The sequence below is a fragment of the Ranitomeya imitator genome, chromosome 3 (genome assembly GCF_032444005.1).
Source record: "Ranitomeya imitator isolate aRanImi1 chromosome 3, aRanImi1.pri, whole genome shotgun sequence".
NCBI lineage: Eukaryota > Metazoa > Chordata > Amphibia > Anura > Dendrobatidae > Ranitomeya > Ranitomeya imitator.
Window position 1 is genome coordinate 832152959 of NC_091284.1, and position 16511 is coordinate 832169469.

Here is a 16511-nt window from a genome sequence, read left to right on the forward strand (position 1 = left end):
TCTTTGAACCCAAAGGAAGAGGGGATCTGTAGTAGGAAGCAGTGGTCAACTGTGTCGAAGGCAGAGGACAGGTCTAGGAGGAGGAGTATAGAGAATTGTCTGTTAGCTTTGGCTGTAAGTAAGTCGTTAGTAATTTTGGTCACGGCAGTCTCAGTGGAATGGTGGGGACAGAAGCCAGATTGTAGGTTGTCGAAGAGAGAGTTAGATGCAAAGTGAGAGGAAAGTTCAGCATGGACGTGCTGCTCAAGGAGTTTGGAAGCAAATGGGAGCAAAGATATTGGGCGATAGCTGGACATACCGCTTGGGTCAAGGGATGGCTTTTTGAGGAAAGGTGTGATTGTGGCATGTTTGAAGGCAGAGGGGAAGGTACCAGAAGTTAGTGAAAGGTTGAAGAGATGGGTTTGGGATGGGATTAGTGTGGTGGTGAGGTGCACAAGTAGTGAGGTGTGATTTGGAGAGAAGATGACCACGCTCCCCTTCAGAGATTTTGGATAGTGAAGTTATGGCGTTTGGGCATTGGTCTCTCATACAAAGGGGTTGTGGTGGTTGGCCAACAAAGACTTGCCTTGTTTGGTCTATCTTATTTTTGAAGTGCGTGGCAAAGTCCTCAGCAACGATTAGGGAACTCGGAGGGGGCAGTGGTGGGCAGAGGAGGGAGTTAAAAGTGTTGAACAACTGTTTGGGGTTGTGGGATAAGGAAAATACGAGGGTTGTGAAGTAGGCCTATTTAGCAGAGGTGAGAGCTGATTTGAATGCCAGTGTTGCTTGTTTGAGTGCAGTGAATTCATCTTGTGAATGCGATTTCTTCCAACGCCGTTCTGCAATTCTGGATACTTGCTGAAGCTTTTTAGTGATGTTATTGTGCCAGGGTTGTCTATTGGTTCGTCGCACTCTGCTATGCTCTGCTATGCTCTGCTATGCATGATAGTGGCAGTGTCTGTGTCGTGGAGTGAGGATATAGAGTACAGTGGTAGGATAGAGTCAGAGAGTGTGTTGGTGTCTAGGTGTGCGAGGTTCCTGCGTGGCTGCGCATGGTGCTGGACATGGGTGGCAGGTGAGGAGGACAGAGATGAGAAAGTGAGCAGATGGTGGTCAGATAGAGGGAGAGGGGAGGTTGTGAAGTTCGATAAGGAGCATAAACGGGTGAAGACCAGGTCTAATGTGTGTCCGTCTGTGTGGGTGGCTGAGGAGGACCACTGAGTAAGTCCAAAGGATGAAGTAAGGGACAGGAGTTTGGAGGCTGCTGACTGGTGGGTGTCAATGGGGATGTTGAAGTCACCCATGATGATGGTGGGAATGTCAGCAGACAGAAAGTGAAAGAGCCAGGTGGAGAATTGGTCAATAAAGGCAGTGGTTGGGCCCGGAGGTCGGTATATGATGGCCATTTGGAGGTTGTAGGGGGAGTAGATGCGGACAGAGTGGACTTGAAAAGAGGGGAGGATAAGGGAGGGTAGAGGTGGGATTGGGTTAAAGGTACAGTTGGAAGAAAGGAGAAGGAACACTCCTCCACCATGTTTGTTGCCAGGGTGAGGAGTGTGGGTGAAGTGGAGGCCACCGTAACATAGTGCAGCGGGGGAGGCTGTGTCAGAGGGTGTCAGCCATGTTTCGGTGATGCCCAGAAAGAAAAGATTTCAAGAGGTAAAGAGGTCGTGAATCACGTGGAGTTTATTGCAGATGGAGTGGGCATTCCATAGCGATCCAGAGAGAGGGTGCATGGGGGTGGGCGTCATGGGCACGGATTTGAGGTGGGCAAGATTTCGGGTGTTTATATTGGGTTGGGAGCGATAGGAGGGGGTAGTAGTAGGAGGTATGAGCTGTGTGGGACCAGGATTGGGAGATATGTCACCAGCAGTGAGGAGAAGCAGAGAGAGAGAGAGCAGGTGGGAGAAGAAGAGTGGGCGGCTTGTTTTGTGTTTTATTAGGAGAGATCTGAGGTTGAGGAGCAGGTCAGCGGAGGAGGTCAGGTGGGGAGGCAGGAGGGAAGGAGAGATTATTACTTGGTTAGGGGGTGCTGGGGTTTGAGGATAGCGAAGGAGAGTGAGGAGTAAGGGAGCCAAAACTGTTAGAGCGTATGTCAGCATGATGAGAATAAGTGTGGCGGAAAGGGAAAGAAATTTAGTACATTTATTAACAGTGGTTAGTCTCACCTTCTGTTCATTTCTGGCATATTTCTGCTGTCATATTTGCTGTTATCCTTTTAGAGACATCCTTCTAGAGACAGACCGAGGTCCAGACAGACCTGTGTCTCTGAATTTATAACAGGCTATGTGCTCATGAAATAGGCCAGGTATGATCGGGAGGGAGGAGCAGCAGGAAGACTGGTCACAGACACAGGAGGGGATTAATTAGAAGTCAGAAGGGAAAATGCAAGGGGAAATAGATCCAAATGGAAAGATAAAGCCAACTGTGTATTGGCATCAAGGAATTAAAATGAGAAAACATGAGGTGGGAAAAAAAAATCATAGCAGCCAGCGGACGTACCAGGAAGAAATAGCAGAGTGAGCAAGATCAGGAAAGTTGGGTGATGGTGATGGGATTGGGGTAGCAGCCAGCGGACATACCTGAAGATGAAGCAGATAAGTTGTCAGATTGATAGCAATAACAAAGCATTGCAAAAATAAATGTAATGATCATGGTTCTGTTGCTATATTTGAGTACTGTTGGTGGTTCTGGTGATGTATTTCTGTACTGTTTATGGTTCTGGCATCCTATTTATGTACTGACGATGGTTCTGGTGCTGTATTCATCAGTAAAATTGCTTCTAGAGCTGTATTCCTGTACAGATGGTGTCTCTGATAACGTACCGACTTACAGATGTTAATTACTGTGATGTAATTACTTTCAGCATTTATGGAAAGCTGGGTACTAATTATTGAAGGTATTTTAATGATCATTGTTTGTTATCCGCTTTCTCCATCAGACAGCAGATATAGGCTTAGCTAGTGTGTTTTCACAGATATTATCAAACTCGATAACCTTAGGTAAGATTCACACAGGTGCTTGAGGAAGTTTTTTCACAAGCTTTGTCACTTTACAGATGTTAACACTGTCAGACGTATCCCTTTAAGCATAGGTGGGTCCATTTGGCTTCCATTAAGGTATCTGACACTTTAACTGAGACCAAACATCGCCCATTATAATTGAGTTACATTACTTTTCATGGCTATACTAGGTTTTGACATTAAAAAAATAAAGGGTGTCAGAGAGGAAGTTATTTGTGCCTGGTATTGTGTGAACATTCACCAAACAATGAGCGCTTCTGATATCTAACCTTGAAGTTGTGCCCCTTTTAAGCCTCTCCCCTGGTAAATTTTAACAATGTTAGGGAAATTGGTCATCAGAGCTTGTTACTTGACCCGTGCTGCGTAAGGGGTCTTGTTACCTTACCTTCTTACTCATTGCTTTGCTTCGGTAGAGGAGGCGCCATTGGTCTCACCTGCCTAGCCTTGTCCCGACCCTGTCATAGCACCTCGATGGCTCCCGATATCTGGGGCACAAGCTGGGCCTCTGATGGCAACTGCTTCCCAACATTTGAAGTTTGCAGGAACGTTAGGTGCTGCAGAGATACTGTATTTTTTATATTCTCACGTCTACATTAGTTCCTTTTTAATTACATTTCTATATATTTTTGGACTGATGATTTTTTTTTTCCACTTTTCGTAAAAGTCATCTGTAATGTGGGGCAAAGACATGAATAGTTAAACATGTAATAGCCGGATAATTGTACAGTAAGATATTCTTAGCAATGCTGCGCGAAAAAAAAGTTTCAACCATCAATTTGAGAACTTTCTGGAAGTTTGACTTTATTCCCTGGAGAAATCTAGATCTGTATCCCGGGTTTTGCTTGAGATCAGATAGACGTGTACAGTAAAAAGATGTGGTCTTATCTCCTCAATCTTCCTTATCTCCAAGTGCTGCCATTAAGCTTTGTTCTGTACATGAAAGGATTACTGGAAGCCACAGTGGGGATTTCCTGCAGTTTAATTTTCTAGCTGTGTATATTAAAAAGGGTTGCCCAATATTAAAAGAACATGGGTGCGTTCTTTCAAAAACAAATCCATACGTTGTGTGTGCTAACAAAGGGTCATTCCCATCTTTAGACCCTTAGTTTAGGAAGGATGATAATTTGGTGATTACTGAGAGTCTGACCACTTGGAACCTCAATCAATCCCTAGAGTAGGTGTCACGCCGATTATGGCGATAAGGGCAGGACGGCATACTGGGACCCGCACTGCCACTGTAAGGGGCCCTGGCTTTCCTTTATCTCAGGGGTACCTATGATGGTTTAGGATGCCTGAGCCGCCAGTGTATCCCTGTCTCCTGTGCAGGCCCCCTCTCCCCCCCAGGGAGGAGCACTGCACCAGTGTATAAATACAACAATAAACAGGGTATACAGACAAGGTAACAAAAAGTCTCATACTCAACCAAATGCTCTCACAGCCACAGAGGAAACACAGAGAAGGGAGGAGAAGGAAAAAACTAGGAAGAAAAACAGGTTTAACATGCAACCAAAACAGCAGACACCAATATCTGTACATAAACCTCCAAGCTCCAAACACCACTGCTCCTTCAACCTCCAAGCCAGGCAGCTGAACTGATCACTGACAATAGCTGTAGTCAAGGCTGGGTCTATATAGAGGAGGAGATTACAAAATCCACTTCAGCTGAGAGACCCAGCTCAAAGCAACTCAGCAACAAGGTTAACTCCTGCACTGCTGGCACAAAGCAGCCAGGTCAGAATACAGAATACAGGAGAAGAGCTTCTGTTCACTGTGTATGAACGAGCCCCAGAGCGCTGCGGTTCTCTGGAACCTCTCTGTCGCGGTAGCCCTGTGACTGTAGGGTTCCTCAGAGCCCTGTCTGAATGGATGCCAGGTTGGTCAGTTCTTCGGGACGTTTTCTCTTTCTTTGGGCAAGTATGCAAGCCTTGAAAACCCACCTCCGGGATCCAGATTTTGTCTGACACCCTAAATCAGCTATATATTAAAGGTGGTCATTTATAATTGTTGCCCGTTCCACTGAAGTTTACGGAAATTATAAAGAAAGACAGGATGATGTTTACCTTAAATTTCAATAAAACAAACTTTATTTTTGGGTGGCCATGTCTCCAACTCTTTATTACTCCATAAGGTCATCAGAAGGTCAACAAGAAGGAAGGCTGGTGGAGGCCACCTAGTTTCCCCAGTGCAGATGGTCCATGTGATCTTCTGAAAACCCAACCCTGGTTAAAAACGACATGACCACTATCTTAGAGACTTCTACTCTTTCATGATTGAAGCTTCCCTGTATGGAAACATGGAAATTAGATTGTATGACATCATAGAGTAGAATAAAATCAAGAGATCAGTTTTTTGTGTATCAGATTCGTATTGGAATGGAAAAATCTAGTATTTTGAGACCTTTCGAACAAGACATAGTGATCATTGCTAGACTAGCTGGGGCCAGGATTTGTAAAACTGCCAACTTTGATGGATTTTCTCAGGCAGCGGTATTGATAGTGTACAGAGAATGGTGTAAAAGAGAAAAATTATTCATTGAAAGAGGATCATCTATTGAAAGTCAACATAAACAAGACGTCATTGAAACAAATCTCAGGATGTGAAGAATCGTTCTGATGATCCAGGGAAGGGGGGGAGGGGGTAGACTGTCAAGGAAACCACCGTCGAATACAAAGTTGATGTTCAAGAGATATGTCTGAATGGGCAACTCATCATTCCTCAGCATGCATGGGCTTGAACAGCAGAAGACAACTGAAGGTGCCGATGTTGTCTAAGGGAAACAGAAAAGTGACTCCAGGAAAAAAAAGAGGCTACAATTATTTGACTGAGCAGCAAAAAGAAAACCTTACAGGCTGATAGAGGTATAACAGAATTCCGATAAGCATTATCAATGGTGGAAACCAACTATATATTAAGTACGCTGGACGTGTGTATATGTAACACCCACTACTATATTCCCATCTATCACACCACCACCTATGCATGGACATATGGACAACTGTAATATACAATAGTCAAATCAAAGAAAAAAGCACCAAGCAGTCATGGAGTCCAAAAAACAATCTTTTATTATATCAAACATGATAAAAGGCCAGACAAACGATACATAGCAGGGCTAAAAAGATGACATATGGGAGTCACCCACAGCATGTAAAGCCCAAGGCAGGGTGTGAACCTAACACAAACTGGTGATACTAGCATACAGGGAATAACCAAAAAGTGCTCAATATTACAATACAGTGGTCTCCCATATGGATGGAGAATAGTATGGCCACAATGTTCGCACACTCCGTAGTAGCAAATAGTATCAAGGCTACAGTGAGCCGTGCACGTTACCTGATGCTGATGGTCAGTATCGTAGGGACACCCATCCACCCCGACGCACGTTTTGGTATGGTACCTTCCTCAGGGGGCGCATATACAAGCAAGGGGCGAAGCCGAATAAATAGGGTCCCCCAGATAGAGCGGCGCGGCAACACATCGCCTCACTTCCACCCAGTCCCAGCGAGCCGGGCGCTAGACAACCGGAAACACGCGGGGCCCCACGTGACCAAAAAATATCGGATATCGCCGACACCGATACCCGATACCAATGCAAGTCAATGGGACACAAATATCGGAAGTGATCCTGGATGGTTCCCAGTTTCTGAAGGTCATTCAGACTCTGGCTATTAAAATAGGGGGACCCCCCCAAAAAATGACGTGGGGTCCCCCTATATTTTATAGCCAGAAAAGCTACCCAGACAGCTGCGGGCTGATATTCATAGCCTAGAGAGGGTCCATGGATATTGCCCCCCCCCGGCTACAAATACCAGTCCGCAGCCACCCCAGAAATGGCGCATCTGTAAGATGCACTTAGCCCCTCTCTTCCCACTCCCATGTAGCAGTGGGATACGAGGTAATAAGGGGTTAATGTCACCTTGCAATTGTAAGGTGACATTAAGCCGGGTTAATAACGGAGAGGCGTCAATAAGACGCCTATCCATTATTAATCCAATAGTAAGAAAGGGTTAATAAAACACGCACACATTCGGAAAAAAAGTATTTTAATATTCTTCATTTATCCATACTTACCATCAGGGGTGGATTAAGGGTAGCCAGGGCCCCGGGCTGTTCAGACACTGTGGGCCCCCCCGGTCATGTGACGGGGGTCATGTGACGGGGGTCATGTGACGGGGGTCATGTGACGGGGGTCATGATATACCCGAACCAGATTATTCCAGAAAAATGGCCGGGCCCTACTCTACTGTAACCTATTAAATATTTGTTAGAATCTGCAATACAATTTAGGTATATTTTGACCAATATCATCACATACAAGGAACAAATACCACCGCACCGTGACCAGACGACAAATTACAACCACAGTGATCGAATAATATCACATACAAGGATCAAATACCACAACACCATTTCCAGACCACATATTACCACCACATAGTGACTGAATACTACAATACTGATCAGTAAAAAACAACAACACAATACTATCACCAGTATTCACAGGAGATCTGTACTTCGTATGCAGTGTCTGTGTAGAGGTAATACAGAGATCACTGGTGGTATTATACACAGGAGCTCAATATAGTATACAGTGTATAGTGTGTTGTGAATTCTGTGGCTGAATTCACTCCTGTGGTCACAAGTGTTACTGCAGCTTCTGAGCTTCCTTCCTCAGGTGTTCTGGTGAGCTCGTTAACTGCTTCGTTACTTAACTCCGCCTGATGCTGCTATCCCTGCTCCTTGTCAATGTTCCAGTGTTGGATCTGAGCTTCTCCTGATTGTTCCTGTGACCTGCTGCTCTGTATAGCTAAGTGCTTTTTTGCTATTTTGTTGCTTTTTTTCTGTCCAGCTTGTCTTTTGTTTTGCTGGAAGCTCTGAGAAGCAAAGGGTGTACCGCCGTGCCGTTAGTTCGGCACGGTGGGTCTTTTTTGCCCCCTTTGCGTGGTTTTTGCTTTAGGGTTTTTTGTAGACTGCAAAGTTCGCTTTACTATCCTCGCTCTGTCTAAGATTATCGGGCCCCACTTTGCTGAATCTATTTCATCCCTACGTTTTGTCTTTTCATCTTACTCACAGTCATTATATGTGGGGGGCTGCCTTTTCCTTTGGGGTATTTCTCTGGGGGCAAGTCAGGCCTATTTTTCTATCTTCAGGCTAGCTAGTTTCTTAGGCTGTGCCGAGTTGCATAGGTAGTTGCTAGGCGCAATCCACAGCCGCTATTAGTTGTGTTTAGGATAGGATCAGGTGTGCAGTCTACAGAGTTTCCACGTCTCAGAGCTCGTTCTTTTGTTTTTGGGTATTTGTCAGATCACTGTGTGCGCTCTGATCGCTAGGCACACTGTGTCTCTGGATTGCCTTCATAACACCTTTCATTAGCAGACATAACAGTACAAGGAGCCAAACTAATGATTCTCAATAGAGGGAAAGAAAAAGTTCTGACACCAATTTTTTTTCTCTGCTCTGTGTTCACTTTTTTTTTTTCCCCTAGACATTTGGGTGATTCTGGACACAGGTGTGGACATGGATATTCAGGGTCTGTGCTCTTCAATGGATAATCTCGTTATAAATGTACAAAAGATTCAAGATACTATTGATCAGAAATCTATGTTAGAACCAAGAATTCCTATTCCTGATTTGTTTTTTGGAGATAGAACTAAGTTTCTAAGTTTCAAAAATAATTGTAAGCTATTTCTGGCCTTGAAACCTCATTCTTCTGGTAATCCTATTCAACAGGTTTTGATTATTATTTCTTTTTTGCGCGGCGACCCTCAAGACTGGGCATTTTCTCTTGCGCCAGGAGACCCTGCATTGAGTAGTGTCGATGCGTTTTTCCTGGCGCTCGGATTACTGTACGATGAGCCTAATTCAGTGGATCAGGCTGAGAAAAATTTGCTGGCTTTGTGCCAGGGTCAGGATGATATAGAAGTATATTGTCAGAAATTTAGGAAATGGTCAGTACTCACTCAGTGGAATGAATCTGCGCTGGCAGCTTTGTTCAGAAAGGGTCTCTCTGAGGCTCTTAAGGATGTCATGGTGGGATTTCCTATGCCTGCTGGTTTGAATGAGTCTTTGTCTTTGGCCATTCAGATCGGTCGACGCTTGCGCGAGCGTAAATCTGTGCACCATTTGGCGGTATTGCCTGAGGTTAAACCTGAGCCTATGCAGTGCAATAGGACTATGACCAGAGTTGAACGGCAAGAATACAGACGTCTGAATGGGCTGTGTTTCTACTGTGGTGATTCCACTCATGCTATTTCTGATTGTCCTAAGCGCACTAAGCGGTCCGCTAGGTCTGCCGTCATTGGTACTGTACAGTCCAAATTCCTTCTGTCCATTACCCTGATATGCTCTTTGTCGTCGTTTTCTGTCATGGCGTTTGTGGATTCAGGCGCTGCCCTGAATCTGATGGATTTGGATTATGCTAAACGTTGTGGGTTTTTCTTGGAGCCTTTGCGGTGTCCTATTCCATTGAGAGGAATTGATGCTACACCTTTGGCCAAGAATAAACCTCAGTACTGGGCCCAGCTGACCATGTGCATGGCTCCTGCACATCAGGAAGTTATTCGCTTTCTGGTGTTGCATAATCTGCATGATGTGGTCGTGTTGGGGTTGCCATGGCTACAAACCCATAATCCAGTATTGGATTGGAATTCCATGTCGGTGTCCAGCTGGGGTTGTCAGGGGGTACATGGTGATGTTCCATTTTTGTCGATTTCGTTATCCACCCCTTCTGAGGTCCCAGAGTTCTTGTCTGATTATCAGGATGTATTTGAAGAGCCCAAGTCCGATGCCCTACCTCCGCATAGGGATTGTGATTGTGCTATCAATATGATTCCTGGTAGTAAATTCCCTAAAGGTCGATTATTTAATTTATCCGTGCCCGAACACGCCGCTATGCGCAGTTATGTGAAGGAATCCCTGGAGAAGGGACATATTCGCCCATCATCATCACCACTGGGAGCAGGGTTCTTCTTTGTAGCCAAGAAGGATGGTTCGCTGAGACCGTGTATTGATTACCGCCTTCTTAATAAGATCACTGTTAAATTTCAGTATCCCTTGCCATTGTTATCTGACTTGTTTGCTCGGATTAAGGGGGCTAGTTGGTTCACTAAGATAGATCTTCGTGGTGCGTATAATCTGGTGAGAATCAGGCAAGGAGATGAATGGAAAACTGCATTCAATACGCCCGAGGGTCATTTTGAGTATCTAGTGATGCCGTTCGGACTTGCCAATGCTCCATCTGTGTTTCAGTCTTTTATGCATGACATCTTTCGTGAGTATCTGGATAAATTCCTGATTGTTTACTTGGATGACATTTTGATCTTCTCAGATGATTGGGAGTCTCATGTGAAGCAGGTCAGAATGGTTTTTCAGGTCCTGCGTGCTAATTCTTTGTTTGTGAAGGGATCAAAGTGTCTCTTCGGTGTGCAGAAAGTTTCATTTTTGGGGTTCATCTTTACCCCTTCTACTATCGAGATGGATCCAGTTAAGGTCCAAGCCATCCAGGATTGGATTCAGCCGACATCTCTGAAAAGTCTGCAAAAGTTCCTGGGCTTTGCTAATTTTTATCGTCGCTTCATCTGTAATTTTTCTAGCATTGCCAAACCATTGACCGATTTGACCAAGAAGGGTGCTGATTTGGTTAATTGGTCTTCTGCTGCTGTGGAAGCTTTTCAGGAGTTGAAGCGTCGTTTTTGTTCTGCCCCTGTCTTGTGTCAGCCAGATGTTTCTCTTCCGTTCCAGGTCGAGGTTGATGCTTCTGAGATTGGAGCAGGGGCGGTTTTGTCACAGAGAGGTTCTGATTGCTCAGTGATGAAACCATGTGCTTTCTTTTCCAGGAAGTTTTCGCCCGCTGAGCGTAATTATGATGTGGGCAACCGAGAGTTGCTGGCCATGAAGTGGGCATTCGAGGAATGGCGCCATTGGCTTGAAGGAGCCAAGCATCGCGTGGTGGTATTGACTGATCATAAGAACTTGACTTATCTCGAGTCTGCCAAGCGCTTGAATCCTAGACAGGCCCGTTGGTCGTTATTTTTTGCCCGCTTCGACTTTGTGATTTCGTACCTTCCGGGCTCTAAAAATGTGAAGGCGGATGCTCTGTCTAGGAGTTTTGTGCCCGACTCTCCGGGTTTATCTGAGCCAGCGGGTATCCTCAAGGAAGGAGTCATTGTGTCTGCCATCTCCCCTGATTTGCGGCGGGTGCTGCAAAAATTTCAGGCGAATAAACCTGATCGTTGTCCAGCGGAGAAACTGTTCGTCCCTGATAGGTGGACGAATAAACTTATCTCTGAACTTCATTGTTCGGTGTTGGCTGGTCATCCTGGAATCTTTGGTACCAGAGAGTTAGTGGCTAGATCCTTCTGGTGGCCATCTCTGTCACGGGATGTACGTACTTTTGTGCAGTCCTGTGGGATTTGTGCTAGGGCTAAGCCCTGCTGTTCTCGTGCCAGTGGGTTGCTTTTGCCCTTGCCGGTCCCAAAGAGGCCTTGGACGCATATTTCGATGGATTTCATTTCTGACCTTCCCGTTTCTCAAAAGATGTCAGTCATTTGGGTGGTCTGTGATCGCTTTTCTAAAATGGTCCATCTGGTGCCCTTGGCTAAATTGCCTTCCTCCTCTGATTTGGTGCCTTTGTTCTTTCAGCATGTGGTTCGGTTGCATGGCATTCCTGAGAATATTGTTTCTGACAGAGGTTCCCAGTTTGTTTCAAGGTTTTGGCGAGCCTTTTGTGGTAGGATGGGCATTGACCTATCCTTTTCCTCGGCTTTCCATCCTCAGACTAATGGCCAGACCGAACGAACCAATCAGACCTTGGAAACATATCTGAGATGTTTTGTTTCTGCTGACCAGGATGATTGGGTGTCCTTTTTGCCGTTGGCTGAGTTCGCCCTTAATAATCGGGCCAGCTCGGCTACCTTGGTTTCTCCATTTTTTTGCAATTCTGGGTTCCATCCTCGTTTCTCTTCAGGACAGGTTGAGTCTTCGGACTGTCCTGGTGTGGATTCTGTGGTGGACAGGTTGCAGCAGATCTGGACTCAGGTAGTGGACAATTTGACCTTGTCCCAGGAAAAGGCTCAACTTTTCGCTAATCGCAGATGCCGTGTGGGTCCCCGACTTCGTGTTGGGGATCTGGTTTGGTTATCTTCTCGTCATATTCCTATGAAGGTTTCCTCTCCTAAATTTAAACCGCGTTTTATTGGTCCGTATAGGATTTCTGAGGTTCTCAATCCTGTGTCTTTTCGTTTGACCCTCCCAGACTCCTTTTCCATACATAACGTATTCCATAGGTCGTTGTTGCGGAGATACGTGGCACCTATGGTTCCTTCTGTTGAGCCTCCTGCCCCGGTTTTGGTGGAGGGGGAATTGGAGTATATTGTGGAGAAGATTTTGGATTCTCGTGTTTCTAGACGGAAACTCCAGTATCTGGTTAAATGGAAGGGTTATGCTCAGGAAGATAATTCCTGGGTTTTTGCCTCTGATGTTCATGCTCCCGATCTTGTTCGTGCCTTTCATGCGGCTCATCCTGGTCGGCCTGGGGGCTCTGGTGAGGGTTCGGTGACCCCTCCTCAAGGGGGGGGTACTGTTGTGAATTCTGTGGCTGAATTCACTCCTGTGGTCACAAGTGGTACTGCAGCTTCTGAGCTTCCTCCCTCAGGTGTTCTGGTGAGCTCGTTAACTGCTTCGTTACTTAACTCCGCCTGATGCTGCTATCCCTGCTCCTTGTCAATGTTCCAGTGTTGGATCTGAGCTTCTCCTGATTGTTCCTGTGACCTGCTGCTCTGTATAGCTAAGTGCTTTTTTGCTATTTTGTTGCTTTTTTTCTGTCCAGCTTGTCTTTTGTTTTGCTGGTAGCTCTGAGAAGCAAAGGGTGTACCGCCGTGCTGTTAGTTCGGCACGGTGGGTCTTTTTTGCCCCCTTTGCGTGGTTTTTGCTTTAGGGTTTTTTGTAGACTGCAAAGTTCGCTTTACTATCCTCGGTCTGTCTAAGATTATCGGGCCCCACTTTGCTGAATCTATTTCATCCCTACGTTTTGTCTTTTCATCTTACTCACAGTCATTATATGTGGGGGGCTGCCTTTTCCTTTGGGGTATTTCTCTGGGGGCAAGTCAGGCCTATTTTTCTATCTTCAGGCTAGCTAGTTTCTTAGGCTGTGCCGAGTTGCATAGGTAGTTGCTAGGCGCAATCCACAGCCGCTATTAGTTGTGTTTAGGATAGGATCAGGTGTGCAGTCTACAGAGTTTCCACGTCTCAGAGCTCGTTCTTTTGTTTTTTGGTATTTGTCAGATCACTGTGTGCGCTCGGATCGCTAGGCACACTGTGTCTCTGGATTGCCTTCATTACACCTTTCATTAGCAGACATAACAATAGTGTCAGTGTATAGGTAACACTGACTCACCAGTGACGTCTCTAGGTGAAGTCCTTCATCTTTCAGCCAGCACAGACCGCCATCATTTCTTCCAGCCAGGACTCGTTTCTGCAGGAAATAACACAGTTATCTCGAGCTCCGCTTGCAGAACACATTACTTAATTTTCACAACTTCTACATTACACCACATGAAGAAAAAAAGGTGATATAGTGTCACTCTGCACAGTAACAGGACCGACCCCCATTTAAAACAGTATACTCAAAAAATAAAATAAATACATCACTGCAGTAATAATATCCCTAAATTAGCCCCTATGGTAATAATATTCCACATCCTGGCCCCGTGTGTCTCATTCCTGGCTCCAGCCATATGTTCTCGCATCCTGCCCTCATGAGTATCCATTCTACCCCATATGATCTCCACATCCTGCCCCATATGTCTCCATCGTATCCATCCTGCCCCATGATCCAATCCTGCCCCATGTCTTTAATTCTGCCCCGTGTCTCCAATCATGCCCTGTGTCTACATTCTGCCCATGCCTCCAGTCCTGCCCCCATTGTGTCCAGCAATCTGCCCCAGTATGTCCAGCATATTGCCCCAGTGTCCAGCAATCTGCCCCAGTGTCTCCAGCATATTGCCCCCAGTGTGTCCAGCATTGCCCCCAGACAGTGTGTCCAGCAATCTGCCCCAGTGTGTCCAGCAATCTGCCCCAGTGTGTCCAGCATATTACCCCCAGTGTGTCCAGCATATTGCCCCCAGACAGTGTGTCCAGCAATCTGCCCCAGTGCGTCCAGCATTGCCCCCAGACAGTGTGTCCAGAATATTACCACCAGTGTGTCCAGAAATCTGCCCCAGTAAGTCCAGCATTTCCCCCAGTGTCTCCAGCATTGCCCCAGTGTCCTCCAGCTCCAGCAATCTGCCCCAATGTCCTCCAGCATTGCCCCAGTGTCCTCCAGCATTGCCCCAGTGTCCTCCAGCAATCTGCCCCAGTGTCCTCCAGCATTGCCCCAGTGTCCTCCAGCAATCTGCCCCAGTGTCATCCAGCAATCTGCCTCAGTGTCATCCAGCAATCTGCCCCAGTGTCATCCAGCATTGCCCCAGTGTCATCCAGCCATCTGCCCGTGTCCTCCAGCATTGCCCCAGTGTCTTCCAGCATTGCCCCAGTGTCCTCCAGCCATCTGCCCCAGTGTCCTCCAGCCATCTGCCCCAGTGTCCTCCAGCCATCTGCCCCAGTGTCCTCCAGCCATCTGCCCCAGTGTCCTCCAGCATTGCCCCAGTGTCCTCCAGCATTGCCCCAGTGTCCTCCAGCATTGCCCCAGTGTGTCCAGTCCTCCGTTGTAAAAAAACAAAACAAAAAAAAACAAAGTCTCCTCACCTGTCCTCGCTCCAGCGCCGCGGTGAGCTCCCTCCAACAGAGCACACTCGCCGGCGACTGACAATGACATCAGACGCCGGCGACGTGTGCGCCTGCGGCCGACATCAGCCGCCAGCCTCCAATTGGCTGGCGGCTGGTGTTAACTATTGACGTGCGGGCGCGTGCCCGCACGTCAATAGGAAACCGCCGCAGGCAGCGCCGGAAGGGGCCCGGTGAGCAGATGAGAAGGGGCCCGATGCGGGCCCCCTCTCTCTGCCCACCGGCTACGGCAGGGGGCCGGGGGCGGGCACATAAATGCCGGCGGCGGCCGCCGGCAGCGGCATTCGAATCACAGATGATCAGAGGGTCAACAGTGCGGTAGCCCAGGGCCCCCCCAGACCACTGGGCCCTGGGCTACCGCCCATATTGACCCCCTGATAATCCGCCCCTGCTTACCATACTTCAGCGCCTGCAAAAAAAACATAAAATAATAAACCGTATACTACCTGTCCGCCGTAGTCCAATTAATAACGAGTGTCCCACAACGATCTCCCCTATAGAACAGTGATATCGGGTGATGTCACTGCTCTATAGGACCCTCAGTGACACACTGACAGGAGACAATGGCTCCTGCAGTGCATCACTGAGGTTACTAAAGTTCAAAGTCTTACTTTATGGCAATTGCTGCGTTGGGAAAATTTCTCATACAGCAATGCCATAACTGGGACTATTTTTTTTACAGCGGTGGAGGAATCCCTTCCTCCCATCATTGTGTTTCTGGGGCCCCTGGAGAGCGGTTGCAACAACTGTTGCTGCCGTTCTCCACGGGAGATCGTCGTGGGACACTCGTGGATTTCTGCGGACTGGGAGTATATTGGTTGTTTGTTTTTTTTCACCTTTTTTACAGATGACACTGGCTTCAGGGATCAAAATGACAAGTGATGGTGAGTATGAACTCTATGTTTAATGTACTGTATGTCTATATGCAATGTATGAATGTACTGTATGGAGTATGTATGGAGTATGTATGTATATAGTATTTTTTTTTTTTCATTCAACACATTAGCCGGATGATGGGACTACTACTGTCCCATCATTGGCTAATGTGTCAATCACTGTCAGTGTAGTAGGCATCGTCCAATGGGATTTGTAGTCCCATTGGACAATGCCCGCACTGAGACACCCTGCACGCCACAGAGACACCCCACAGAGACTCTGCACGCCGCAGAGACAGCCCACACGCTGCAGAGACCCCGCACAGAGACACGCTGCACAGAGACACGCCGCAGAGACACCCCGCATGCCCTGCAGAGACACCCCGCACGCCCCACAGAGACACCCCGCATGCCCCGCAGAGACACCCCGCACGCCCCGCAAAGACCCCGCACGCCGCACAGAGACCACGCCCGCCGCAGAGACACCCCGCACACCGCAGAGACACCCCGCCCACCGCAGAGACACCCCGCCCGCCGCACAGAGACACCCCGCACACCGCACAGACCCACAGACCCCAGAGAGCCCCGGTAGGCAGGTACACATCCCTGGCAGGCCCGCACAGACCCCGCCCGCACAGACACTCACAGTGTCCGCCCACGCACCGCCCACACTCTTCCCCCCTCTGGAGCAGGATGTTTAAGGACAGAAAGGGCTTATTTACATTCCGATATTTGTGTCCCATTGACTTGCATTGGTATCGGGTATCGGTATTGGCGATATCCGATATTTTTTGGATATCGGCCGATCCAATCTGATACCGATACTTATGGATATCGGAAGGTATCGCTCAACACT

At 47.3% G+C, this 16511-nt stretch overlaps 1 protein-coding gene across 1 annotated transcript in view; it reads left to right on the top strand.

Annotated features, from left to right (window-relative positions):
• LOC138671826 (uncharacterized) overlaps nt 1-2215 on the top strand; it is a gene marked incomplete at its 5' end in the record, with an annotated part of 30821 nt that extends 28606 nt beyond the window's left edge. The window contains one exon of the mRNA XM_069759962.1: nt 2202-2215. Within this exon, the coding sequence (XP_069616063.1) occupies nt 2202-2215 (14 nt within the window). The remainder of the gene's footprint in view (nt 1-2201) is intronic.
• Nucleotides 2216-16511: the final 14296 nt, after the last annotated feature.